Below are 14,618 nucleotides of genomic sequence, written 5' to 3' on the forward strand. Positions count from 1 at the left end.
AGACAGCGCTCTAGACTCGTGGACCTAGGGACCGGGGTTCGATCCCCGCAGCCGGCGGAAAACAGATGGGCAGTGTTTCTTTCCCCTTGATGCACCTGCTACCTAGCAGTAAATAGGTACCTATGGGAGTTAGACAGGTGCTATGGACTGCTTCCTGAAGATGTGTGTGTTTACTCACCTAGTTGTGTCTGCAGGATCGAGCATTGACTCTTGGATCCCGCCTTTCGAGCATCGGTTGTTTACAGCAATGACTCCTGTCCCATTTCCCTATTATACCTGGTTTTAAAATTATGAATAGTATTTGCTTCCACAACCTGTTCCTGAAGTGCATTCCATTTTCTCACTACTCTCACGCTAAAAGAAAACTTCCTAACATCTCTGTGACTCATCTGAGTTTCAAGCTTCCATCCATGTCCCCTCGTTCTGTTACTATTCCGTGTGAACATTTCGTCTATGTCCACTCTGTCAATCCCTCTGAGTATTTTATACGTTGTCCCCCCCTCATGTCCATGTCATGTTTATCATGTCCCCCCTCTCCCTTCTTCTTTCTAGTGTCGTAAGGCACAGTTCCCTCAGGCGCTCCTCATACCCCATCCCTCGTAGCTCTGGGACGAGTCTCGTTGCAAACCTCTGAACCTTTTCCAGTTTCCTTATATGCTTCTTCAGATGGGGACTCCATGATGAGGCGGCATACTCTAAGACTGGCCTCACGTAGGCAGTGTAAAGCGCCCTAAATGCCTCCTTACTTAGGTTTCTGAATGATATTCTAACTTTTGCCAGTGTAGAGTACGCTGCTGTCGTTATCCTATTTATATGTGCCTCAGGAGATAGATTAGGTGTTACGTCCACACCCAGGTCTCTTTCACGCGTCGTCACAGGTAGACTGTTCCCCCTTCATTGTGTACTGTCCCTTTGGTCTCCTATCTCCTAGTCCCATTTCCATAACTTTACATTTGCTCGTGTTGAATTCCAGTAGCCATTTCTCTGACCATCTCTGCAACCTGTTCAGGTCCTCTTGGAGGATCCTGCAATCCTCATCTGTCACAACTCTTCTCATCAACTTTGCGTCATCCGCAAACATCGACATGTAGGACTCTACGCCTGTAAACATGTCGTTAACATATACAAGAAATAGAATTGGTCCCAGCACCGATCCTTGAGGTACTCCACTTGTTACTGTTCGCCAGTCCGACTTCTCGCCCCTTACCGTAACTCTTTGGCTCCTTCCTGTTAGGTAGTTCCTTATCCGTGCTAGGACCTTTCCCCCCACCCCCGCCTGCCTCTCGAGCTTGAACATCAATCTCATGTGCGGTACTGTATCAAAGGCTTTTTGGCAGTCCAGAAATATGCAGTCTGCCCAACCATCTCTGTCCTGTCTTATCCTCGTTATTTTATCATAGAACTCCAGAAGGTTTGTTAGGCACGATTTCCCTGTCCAGAACCCATGCTGATGTTTGTTCACAAACCTAATGTTCTCCAGATGTGCAACCAGTCGTAGCCTAATTATTCTTTCCAGTATTTTACAGGGGATGCTTGTCAGTGATACAGGTCTATAGTTAAGTGCCTCCTATCTATCACCTTTCTTGAAGATCGGCACGACATTTGCCTTCTTCCAGCAACTGGGCAATTCTCCCGACATAATGTGTGCGAGTGTAGGTGTACTCACCTAGTTGTGCTTGCGGGAGGGGTTGAGCTCTAGCTCTTTGGTTCCGCCTCTCAACCGTCAATCAACTGATGTACAGATTTCTGAGCCTACTGGGCTCTATCATATCTACATTTGAAATTATGTATTAAATTAAAGTATTCACCTAGTTGTGCTTGCGGGGGTTGAGCTCTGCTCTTTCAGCCCGCCTCTCAACTGTCAATCAACTGTTTCTAACTACTACTGTACTACTACTATTTTTTTCCACACCACACACACACACACACACATCAGGAAGCAGCCCGTGACAGCTGACTAACTCCCAGGTACCTATTTACTGCTAGGTAACTGGGGCATAGGGTGAAAGAAACTCTGCCCGTTGTTTCTCGCCGGCGCCCGGGATCGAATCTGGGACCACAGGATCACGTATACAGCGTGCTGTTCGCTCGGCCACCGGCCCTCAAAAGTGTGTGTCCCTACCAAGTGTTATATAGTCGTAATAATAAGTCGTAAGCGCTATGCGTGTAGAAGAGCGGCCTTCAATGCAGTGTAAGTCCTGGTGTCCGGTGATGGTGCGGTGATGACAGCAGAGGCAGTGTGCATAGCCTCCGAGGTAAGTGTTGGCAGGGTACAGGCATATCGGGCTTTCTCAGTCGAAATTTCGTGAAGGTCGAAAATAGCCTCCATCTGCATGAACCAAAATTCTGGCTCATCTGCGTTGTATGCTGGAAACCTGGTAGATAAATCCATGACGAAGATCTAGTTTGTGACTAGGTGTTCTTTTTCACTCACTGGGTCACCAATGTAACGGTTCTATTGTTGCATAAAGTATGATGACAAATAAACACAGACACTAAGATACTATATATATATTTGGTCGAATATACAGAAGTACACAGGTGATACTTTGGTGTGAGTTGAGCGCACTGAGCGTCGGTACAGTATCTCACAAGTGTCTGCTCTAGACCACACTTGAAAGTAGACTAGTTAATGTTTGCTATTCTACTGCTTATATGCTCGGGCAACACCTCATCGTGTTGCCCGGGCAACGCCTCACCTCATTCATCTCCAAAGGTTGACAGGAATATTAACAATGCATTTGGAGCGAGTATATTATTGGGATAATCTACTCGCTACACATGAAATGCGAGACTGATCTAATAGCTTGCATTAGCAAACTCTGGGTACAGCACAAGAATATCTTCCAATATTCGTGTGTATGAAGTAGTTACAGAGATCAAAGCACTTCATACCACCACATATGAAAGTTGGTTAGTTGGAGACTGGTTGGTCTCGAACCCAATGATGATGCAACAATAATTAAATTTTGTAACTAGCTTAGATAAATAAATTTAGGGGGTTGTCCCCGAGTCCATAGTGTTCCTCTAACTCTTTCCATTGCCATCCACAGGATGAGTATAGAGTGCATAATAAATGGACCACACTAAAACCAACTATAATTCATTAATCGGGGTACAGGAAACCAGTATGAATTCATACACATTTGGCTTTTATCAAGGTTCCACCCCCCCCCAGCCAAATTACTGACCCCGCCCAGGATGCAACTCTACAACAAGCTCACTCCCGAGTACCTACTCACTGCTAGGTGAACAGAGGACTTAGATGAAAGAAAATGTGCCCAACCATTTCTGTCCCGCCATGGATTCCAACCCGGAATTCTCAACTGTGCATCGAGAACGAACCCAACTGTACTAACAGGACCCTATACAGTACAGCCAGATGCGCAACTATACAAGAACTTGTACAACGAGGAGTGAGGAGGAGCAATGTGGAATTATGTATTTCACTTTGTGGAATACACAATATGAAACACTGCATCAAGACTGCTAGCAAAGTACTGTATACACTTTCCTATCAATAAAATTTTACATTTTATCATGCTTATCCAATATTAACTAATTTCTGTATCCATTTTAACCTTAATTAAAAAAAAATTGGTGATCTCAATAGTAGTAATACAATACGCAACTTTATAATCAAAATTTGAATTATCAGTACATCATAGAATTTATGCATTACTGTACATGGCATAATGACACAAACATGTTCGTACTTTTTATTTGTCAAATCCAATGAAAATACGACATATATGTTACAGAGTAAAGTAGTTTTAATTTAACAATCATGTGCTCAAGCAGTGCAAGTACTGTATATGCAAGGCACAAATCTGAATACAATCCATTCTTACCATCAGTGAATTTTAAACTTTAAAATAAGCATATAAATCACATGAAGCCCCAAGAAACATTTTCCATTAAGGTTCATATTAATTTAAATGTAGTTCTATGATTTTGTTAGAACTAAACTTCTTATATAATAACTTTTCCACCGAATACAATTTTCTTATCTATGGTTAAAAAAATCTGTGGACTAATTTATAATGAACAATACAGTTCACACTGAATAATTTATGCAGAAACAAATATTGCAATACAGTATCTTTAATGGTAAAAATAAAAATATGCAAATTTCTTCAACCAATGGTCCCAAACAAGAGCAATGCATTTGCATGAATGTAAAAATACCAATCTTGTGTAATTTCACAATCCTATTGTACCTTCTTGCAAGTAAATTATTATCATTATTATTATTAAGTAACTGATATTTTGCCTTACACTACATTACTTTTTGATCCCTATTCCAAGTGGCATTACCCTATACAATGCAGTTCTACACAGTAAAATAATAAAATAAAATACTGTATGTTCAATTATATGTGGAACAATTGAGGTCCATACAATCATGGCTCTAAGGACTAAAGTAGATTACGTAAAAAATCCTGTACCGAGTACATACCAAATTTTCCCCCCTCCTTATGAACATTTAATTCAACAAAAAGGGAATTTGGTTTTAACTCATTTGTAATTCAGTATTTACTTGGATGTTAAAAAATTGACTATCTAAATTTGGATACAAAATTTCTCTAAATGCAATATATAAATATTTGCCTATAGTATCAGTACACAAGAATACACCAAGCAATGGTATTTGATGACATTGTCTAGAAATTTATAATGTTACTGTACTTGTATCACAACAGGCTTCCAACATTTTAAAATGACTTACATTATTGTTACAAATTAAATATACACATTACTGTTTAATATTTTGCTGCCTGTATGCATATTATCATAATATAATGCTCATCACAAAGTTTAGCTGCAAGTTTTTCATGAATAAAAATCAACTTTTCAGAGCAAAGATGTTAAATGAGTATTTTACAAGATTCAAAATACATTTTCATCACTAACCAAACTTTAGAACTTTACCCCTAGCTCTCTTGTGAGACAGTGGGACATCTATTAATTTAAAATTATTATTTTTGTTAAGCTCAACAATAGCTGCCATATTTTGAAAAACAATTATTGAATGACTAAGGCAAACACCATATAGAGAGCTGATTTGACGGAACATGAAGTTCCTTATGCAAGGAGCTTTACCAAACCATTTCTTTACATTGTCGTCAACACTTTGCTCTATTAATTGAAAACAGCTGCACAGCCAAGTAATATTTACTTCACAAGTAGGCTTGATATTATTCATTTAAAGTAATCTTTAGAAACAAGTGCAATTTTTCAAACACGCAAATAATTAACAAGTGATCATTATTGAAATAGGAAATTTTGTAGCTTATATAAAATTAATTATTTTTACATATTGTAAACATTGATACATACAGCTGTCTTCCAATCCTATACAAATGAGCTAATCAGTAAACACATTTCAAGAGAAAATTAGCACTCAAGCACTCTTTGACCCAATGTATGTTACTTCTTTGCCAGTTTTCTTCAAAGTTTCAGTAAGCTCCTCTGCTGACAACACACTTGTGACTACCACCTTCTTATTTGGCAGGTCGATATCTACATTCGAAACCTTATCTGTGGAGAATAAAATATAAAATTTGTACCATTTCTTTATGAGCACCATCTACCAAATTATTACCAATTACAAAAGTTTGGAAAATATTACAAAAATATCACAAGCAGGCACTATCAAGTTCAGCACTTCAGCATATTCTACAATCACTAAAACTCCAGTGACCTAAAATTGTGCAACAAGGGATGAGACATGATTATAGGGTCAAGTGTTTGCATTTTTTAGTTTAAAAAGCATTTACCAGTCTTCTGATCGTTTGTAGAGTTCATGTGGATCGTCTTGTAAGGCATAATTTTAATTTTCACATCCAACTTTACCATAAATCTTTGTATCAGCTGTAAACTTCAAGATGTCACTATTGGGAAAATAGTTTGATATTTGGTCACAATTTTTCCAGAAGGTTAATTATAAACAAAGTAAATGCAATCAAACATTTTCTCGAGTACTTCTGGAATTTTCTTGAGTTTTCTGGAATCCGAGATATTCCCATAAATGGCAACATCAACATCTAATTGCAATTATAAACGAGGAAATTGCATCTTTAAAACTATTGAGGTTACAATGATGCACATTTATATACTACAGTACATGGTATTGTTCCAAGAATTAAAACAATTTAATCAAATATCCGTGTTCAAGATACAAAAATTTGCACCTGTTGCAACCAAGATTACCGAAATTATCTCCTGCATCAAGGCACGTAATTACCAAAATGTAATTACCTTAATGTAGTTACAGAATGAGAGCTACACTCGTGGTGTCCCATCTTCCCAGCGCTGTCATATAACGCTTTGCAACTACTGTACTGATAGTTTTCACCTCCAACACCTTCTCACTTAACTTGTTCCAACCATCTACCATTGTTTGCAAAGTGAATTTTCTAACAAATTTCAGCAGCTTTGTTTCGTTGGCTTAAATCTATGACATTGTTCTTTCTGTTCCAGATCTCAAGGCTTCTTTATTACTTAATGTCTATTCTCATTATTATTTTGTATGTAATGATCATGTCATCTCTTTTTCTTCAGTCTTCTAGCTTTGGCTTATTTAATTCCTCCAGCCTCTAGATAACGACTTTACCCGGGTACCACCAGGACCCGAGAGATCAATCCCATTGGCACATCACAATGATATACATTCAGTATGGCAAACAGGAAGTCTGCAATAGGGAATACCTTAATATACAAATACAGAAAGCCCTCAATTTGGACAATGGATGTGTTTTAGCAAAACTCTTTACAAATCTAAATGATCCCTCTATTCTCCATAACAGAGACTAAAATATTTGAGTAGGCACTTTCCCAGCAGGAGGGGAAAAAACAGGGAAAATAATTATGAGGAGAAAGCACAAAGTCGTAGGACTAAATAACCCAGCTGGAAGGAGTGGGGGTTCTTGCAGGGAATCAGGATCAGAGTCCATGAAAATCTTATTACTGGCAAGCATTTTCCCTCTTCGCATTAAGTGAACTTTACTGCCACAGTTTTAAATTTTGGCCAAATTTGTTTGAAACATGTATTTTAGATTCATTATTATTACAGCAAAATGTACACAGAAATCCAAAGGTGGAGTCTACCACCTTTCTCATAAAGCATACCAGTACTGTGCTGTAATTTTAAAATGCTCACCTCCAAGTTTCCCAAGCACTCGCTGGGCAGCCCCAGAACAACCTTCACAAGTCATCTCCAGTGTAAATTCATGGACCTGAAATATTTCAATGCAGATTAATAACAAATATTAATAGAATGACTTAAAGAAGTTATGTTTCAGCAAAGCTATTACTGCAGTTACCCTAGTCTCAAACATATTGCAAGCAGTAGACAAAGGTAACTATTACAGAATGTCAGCAAATTTGAATAAGCCATACTTTATAACAGTTTCATAAAAAATATATCTCTATATAAAGCTATAAAACAGGATGAACATTCAAGTATAATCATTGTGCATTCATTTAAGTGTGCAGCAATTACAAATCTTATCAGGATTAAAATCCAGAAGAGGATTACAGTGCAAGTACAGTACTACCAAAATTTAGAAGTACCTATACACACTGTACAGTACAGTACTGTAAATGAGGAACAAATGTCTTTTAAATACACTGTTGCTACTTGAGGCAAGATCAGTTGTGTCCTATGAACAGGATGACAACAGTTTAGCAGGACAACATTCTGGCACTATCACTGCAATGAACATGTCAATTACAGTATTCCTTGCAGGGAAAAGTACTGGGGAAGCACCAGAGAACCCTCAATCCAACTTGGAATGACTTGGTCAACTTTTGCAAAAATCAAAGCACTTCGGAGCCCTCTTTGGCTTAAGTCACCACCGATGAATTGCTTGCTTCTTGAGGTTATCTTGAGATGATTTCGGGGCTTAACATCCTCGCGGCCCGGTCCTTGACCAGGCCTCCTTTTTATTACACACCCCCAGGAAGCAGCCCATAGCAACTGTCTAACTCCCAGGTACAGTACCTATTTACTGCTAGGTGAACAGGAGCACCATGGTGAAATAAACAATGTACATTTGTTTTCCGCCTCCACCAGGGATTGAACCCAGAACCTCAGGACTACGAATCTGAAGCTCTGTCCACTCAGCTGTCAGGCCCCCTTGGCAGCTAAAACAATGGTTAGTAATGCTAACCATTACTTTATCGTAACTTCCAGTTGGGCACACTTCTTTCCCATTCCTGCATACCTTCTGCATGCAGGAGTGAGGAATTACAAAAATGGGGAACCTTAACTAAAGCACTCCTATCCTTAATTCAAGACAAACAGAGTCAGAACCACCTCAGAACAAAGGAAACAGTCCCCGTGGAATAGTGGTAAGACGCTCGCCTGGCATTTCGCGAGCGCTTTGGACTGAGTTCGAATCCTGGCTGGGGAGGATTTACTGGGTGTCAATCCTTAACTGTAGCCTCTGTTTAACCTAACAGTAAAATGGGTACCCGATTGTTAAAAGATTTGGTAAGGTCGCATTCCGGGAACATAGGATTAAGGACTTGCCCGAAACGCTGTGTGTGCTAGTGGCTGTACAAGAACGTAAGAATTCTTGTATATATAAATAAAAATAAATAAAAAAATAAAAATATGAAAATAGTAAGAAAGAGCTGGGAACACAGACCACAAGGTTTCAGTAAGTTACTAGTCAAAACACAGATGCTAAGAAGGTGGATGCCCAAAAGACCCATTTACATCTAGAACTGATGTAAATTGTCCTAAATTCTGCAGAGAAAACTGCCACTGCAAAATCCTGCTGAAAACTTTAATTTCAAGTACAGTATACTACATCTTAATCACTTGGGTACACTGCTAAATACACAAATGCATTAAATTTAATCCTGAGCAATGAAGTCAAAGTACTGTACCTTACCAACTATGTTATGTGGGTTCCTCAATAGAACCAGTAGGCACCAACATGAGACTTGTCTATCATTCATCATAATAGTTGTGAATGTCACCTACCACCAAATACATGGATGCACAAGAGGTCTCAAGACCTGCTACAGGTCACCTGCTTCTCTGCCCAGGAAAAAGACAAGGTACCCCTTGTTGTGGACGAGGTGCCCGATACCAGCTTTGGCAAGTAATAATAATAATAATAATTTATTCACAAGAAGGTACAATGGGTTGGTGAGATCACATAAGATTGGCATTTATACATTCTTGCAAAGCCACTAACATGCATAGCATTTTGGGCAGGTCCTTAATCTAACATATCAAGCAAGATGAAAAGTTACATTGTAGGTAAGGATATATGTCTTAAGTACTAATATTGAGGAAGTAGGCAGTACAAGATATAGTGTGAGTTTGAAGCACAAGGTAGGAAACTATGAGGATGAAATTAGGTACTTTTTTATTTTACTTTTGAATAAGGCATAAGCTAGACAATTTTTTAATTCATCAGGGAGCGAGTTCCAAAATTTAAAGACTTTGAAGACTAAAGACTAGGGGGAGCCAGTATAAATTTAAAGACTGGGTCTTTTTATTTGCTTAGAGTGGCTAGAAATAGTGGCTAGGCACAGGGGCTGCCTCAACTAGTAGGTAGAGTACAGTGATGTTACTGACTTTACAGTATTAATTCTGGGGCAGAGTTTGGATGCTTCTGGGGAGGACGGTACAGGGGGGAACATACCAAATGAAATAAACCAGAACTAAACGATACCTAATTGTCACAATCAAATACTGGTTACTTCACATTAATGCATGGGGGTCATTAATATACAAAATCCAAAATGGAGAAATACTGCCTAAGACGCGATGCTCAGAGATAATGATTAATCACTACTAAACCCTCCTATCATGATAAGGATGAACAAGTCAACGAATAAGGACAGATCACACTACTAATAGAAAACTCCTTAAACAAAAAGAGGACGATTTTCCTGAACATGAACACATATCACATGTATGTTCACTCACCTGTGAAGTCATTGCGGTGAGAAGAGGGAAGAACTGGATGATATACAGGAAAGCTTACAGGAGCTGCACCTCACCGCCCGTCGTCACCTCGGTCACTGACACGCGATCTACTCCATCGTTGCCAGAGCGAAGAGTCGCCAGCTGAAGGTCTATGCAAGTCGCCAACTGAAGGTCTATGCAAGTCGCCAACTGAAGGTCTATAAAGGTCTAAGCTGAAGGTCTACAAAGGTCTAAGCTGAAGGTCTACAAGTCGCCAGCTGAAAGTCTGCATGTCGCCAGCTGAAGGTCTGCATGTCGCCAGCTGAAGGTCTACAAGTCGCCAGCTGAAGGTCTACAAGTCGCCAGCTGAAGGTCTGCATGTCGCCAGCTGAAAGTCTGCATGTCGCCAGATGAAGGTCTGCAAGTCAAAGGTCTACAAGTTGGGCTTCAAAGTCGAGCTCGAAATAAATATCAGAAGAAATTGGGATGAGGAAGGCAGGTAATTATTAGGGGAAAACGCTAAGCTATTACGACTAAATAGCACGGAATGGGTCAGGATAAAAAAAGATTTGGGATGGGTTGGGGATGGGGGGGAATAATGGTGCCCAACCCCTTGGACGGTCGAGGATTGAACGCCGACCTGCATGAAGCGAGACCGTCGTTCTATAATAAATATTCAAGAGATGCGTAAATATTTCATTAAAAAATTATCTTCTACTAGAAATCTTAGCCAAATATCCCCAGTTTGCTAACTGTAGGTAGTAGGTGAGTGATTGTAACCTATCCAAATAGGTTACAGTAGGATTGTAACCTACCCAAAATCATTTACGTCCTCTAATTACTCAACACAAAGCTGCTATTAGGACAATATCCAACTCTGGCTCCAGACACTCGGTACCCCTACTCAAATCTCTGAATATGTTAGATATTAAGTCACTGCACATTCTCTCATGTGTATTATACATATATAAAACTCTGCACTGTAATGCCAATCCTGTCCTCAAGAGCTTCATTGAAGGTTGTAACAGAGCCCATGAGCACCACACCAGAAATAAATTCAGTTTTGATATTCCAAGAGTACGACTTAATCAAACTAGAAATGCTCTACAAATCAAGGGACCCAGAATGTGGAATGACCTTCCCAACCACGTTAAAGAATGTACCTCTCTCAACCAGTTTAAGATAAAAACGAAGCACTACCTAATAAATACCCTGTAACCTACCTTATCCCTCTATTGTCAACCCATGTCTGTTTTCTTAAACAACGCTGTTTGTCGACCTATTTGTATTTGTGCTGCTTTTTCAGCCATGTTTCCCCCTTTTTATCTTTATTTTTATTTGTTCTCAACACATTTTATTCTTTATACTCATTTAGTATTAAGTATTAGTCATTAAAGTTTTTCCTGCCCGAAACGCTTTGCGTAATAGTGGCTTTAGGCATTGTATGCACTAGCTCTATCTATAAATCTATCAATTTATGTCAAATCTCTTGTATGTATGTACCTTACCTGAATAAACATTTTATTTTATTTTATTTTATCCACGGGTGCCCACTGGATGGGTGCAGGATAAACATATCAATTGTGACACTAGCTCTCCACATATGTCAGTTACTTAATTTAGAAACTGTACTTGTTGTCGGTCTCGAGCCCATTGATGATGAGACGAAGTTCATTGAATTTTGTAACTAGCTCATCTAGATTGTATCTTACTTAGCTAAATTAATTGTGTAGTTCAGTCCCATTATGTGCTTCTGTATCCCTTTTTCACTACCGCCCACAAGATGGGTATGGGGCGCATAATAAATTAATTAAACTAACGCTCTCCTATCGCCCGGGGAGGGGGGGAGGGGGGCATGACCCCGTGGTGGCTCGGGTAGACCTCAAGTAAAGTCTGTTCAAGGCAGTCAGCCAATCTGGCAACAATGGTTCACAACTCACGCATGCGCACAATGGTTCATCCAGCATTCCCAAGAGTTTATTATGTTCTTCTGTAACTGTACATAATAAAGGCCCTTTTTTAAGTAATGAAAAATCAAGTATTTTGTTATACTTTGGGACTTTTCTTCGGGAGTGGAGAATTTATATTGTTAAATCATTGTTGAATGTAAGAGGTGTAATGTAAGGATGTAGCAGTGTTACCAGATTAACCTAAACGTGGGCTACTAACCCACCTAAAATCTAACCTAAAACCTTAACCTAAAAGCGAATTGGGGTACTTTTGAAAACCCGGCGCTCCTAAATGTTTAAATGTTTAATGTCACTAAATGCGTGTGTTTTGGCTAATTTAAAAATAAGTTTCAGTTTTTTTTTTTTTTTTGATATATATATATATATATATATATATATATATATATATATATATATATATATATATATATATATATATATATATATATATATATATATATATATATATATATATATATATATATATATATATATATATATATATATATATATATATATATATATATATATATATATATATATATATATATATACAAGAGTTGTTACATTCTTGTACAGCCACTAGTACGCGTAGCGTTTCGGGCAGGTCCCTGGAATACGATCCCTGCCGCGAAGAATCGTTAAATCGTTTTCAGTTAATGCAGTTCAGTTTTGGTCACCGTATTATAGACTATCTTACAGGTAACTATCCACAGTCTCTGTACCTAAAGCCTACTAATTCCACTGACGTTAATGAGATAATCCTTTCCCTTAAAACCAAGTCTAGTGCCCTTGAGGAGATACCAACTTTAATTTACAAAAAGCCTCCAGCAGATTTTAGCCCCTGCTATTGCATTGCTCTTCAACAAGTCACTTGAACTCCAAACCTTTCCAGTTATTCTAAAAAAAGCGAGAGTAACCCCTGTCCACAAATGTGGTGATCTCATAGATGTAAAACTACAGACCTATATCAATCCTGCCTAACTTGTCAAAAATATTTGAAAAACTAATCTACAAGCAGCTTTACTCTTATCTAGCCAAACACAATATACTTAGCTCTTGTCAATATGGCTTCAGACCCAAAAAAAGCACTAACAATGCACTTATTAGTATGATTAACTTGATTCATGCAGCTCTTGATAAAAATGAGTTCCCTGTTGGGTTATTTGTGGACCTGCGTAAGGCTTTTGACACTGTCAACCACCAAAGCCTTCTTCTTAAATTACATCATTATGGAGTCAAAGGACACTCCCTGCAATACCTCAAATCTTACCTTACTGACAGGCTCCAGTATGTTTCTGTGAATAATTCAATTTCTCCCACCCTACCCATCAACATCGGTGTTCCTCAGGGCAGCATACTTGGCCCTCTCCTCTTTCTCATCTACATTAATGACCTTCCAAATGCCTCCCAACACCTCAAACCAATTCTATTTGCTGACGACACAACCTTCATTTACTCCAGTCCTGACCCCCTTGCTCTAAATGCCACAGTAAATACTGAGCTAAATAAAGTCCATCTTTGGCTAACTGCCAACAAACTCACCCTTAACATTGACAAAACTTTCTATATTCTGTTTGGCAATAAATCCTCTAATCAAATAAATCTCAGAATTAACAATACCCAAATTTGTAACAAATTAGATGCAAATTCCTTGGCGTTCTCATTGACCACAAGCTGAATTTCCAGGGACACATTCTAAATATACCAAAAAAAGTTTAAAAAACTGTTGGCATTCTTTCTAAGACCAGATATTATGTACCCCGCCATGCCTTGGTGACGCTCTATTACTACCTCATCTATCCATATCTCAACTATGGTATTTGTGCTTGGGGTTCTACTACCCAAAATCATTTACGTCCTCTAATTACTCAACACAAAGCTGCTATTAGGACAATATCCAACACTGGCCCCAGACATCACTCGGTACCCCTACTCAAATCTCTGAATATGTTAGATATTAAGTCAGTACACATTCTCTCATGTGTATTATACATATATAAAACGCTGAACTGTAATGCCAATCCTGACCTCAAAAGTTTCATTGAAGGTTGTAACAGAGCCCACGAGCACCACACCAGAAATAAATTCAGTTTTGATATTCCAAGAGTACGACTTAATCAAACTAGAAATGCTCTACAAATCAAGGGACCCAGAATGTGGAATGACCTTCCCAACCATGTTAAAGAATGTACCGCTCTCAACCAGTTTAAGATAAAAACGAAGCTCTACCTAATAAATACCCTGTAACCTACCTTACCCCTCTATTGTTAACCCATGTCTGTTTTCTTAAACAACGCTGTTTGTCGACCTATTTGTATTTGTGCTGCTTTTTCAGCCATGTTTCCCCCTTTTTATCTTTATTTTTATTTGTTCTCAACACATTTTATTCTTTATATTCATTTAGTATTAAGTATTAGTCATTAAAGTTTTTTCTGCCCAAAACACTTTGTGTAATAGTGGCTTTAGGCATTGTATGTACTAGCTCTATCTATAAATCTATCAATTTATGTCAAATCTCTTGTATGTATGTACCTTACCTGAATAAACATTTTATTTTATTTTATTTTTAAGTTTAATAGTGGGCGGGTGCTGTCGGCACCCTTGATCAGGTAAGCTGCAGTGGCTTTCAAACGTAGGTTTTCTTCATTCTGCAAATCATGTGGGAATAATAGGAAATGACATTGCAGACGAAGCTGCAAAACTTGCAACTAAGAGAAGAAATGTAGACATTTACA

General features: G+C 38.5%; 1 protein-coding gene across 1 annotated transcript; it reads right to left on the minus strand.

The window, feature by feature from the left end:
- Positions 1-3,707: 3,707 nt before the first annotated feature.
- On the minus strand, positions 3,708-10,107 carry Atox1 (Antioxidant 1 copper chaperone). Its single transcript, XM_045749294.2, has 3 exons — positions 9,953-10,107; positions 7,163-7,238; positions 3,708-5,541 (listed from the first exon to the last, which is right to left on the minus strand). Exons 1-3 carry the CDS (start codon positions 9,962-9,964, stop codon positions 5,405-5,407), a joined length of 225 nt encoding a protein of 74 aa, XP_045605250.1. The 5' UTR covers positions 9,965-10,107; the 3' UTR covers positions 3,708-5,404.
- Between the last annotated feature and the right edge of the window lie 4,511 nt (positions 10,108-14,618).

Source organism: Procambarus clarkii, chromosome 27, assembly GCF_040958095.1.
Source record: "Procambarus clarkii isolate CNS0578487 chromosome 27, FALCON_Pclarkii_2.0, whole genome shotgun sequence".
NCBI lineage: Eukaryota > Metazoa > Arthropoda > Malacostraca > Decapoda > Cambaridae > Procambarus > Procambarus clarkii.

Coding starts and splice junctions, on each gene's coding strand:
- Atox1 (XM_045749294.2), bottom strand. Junction 5,542..7,162: donor AGTGCTTGGGAAACTTGGAG/GTGAGCATTTTA, acceptor TATTCTCCACAG/ATAAGGTTTCGAATGTAGAT.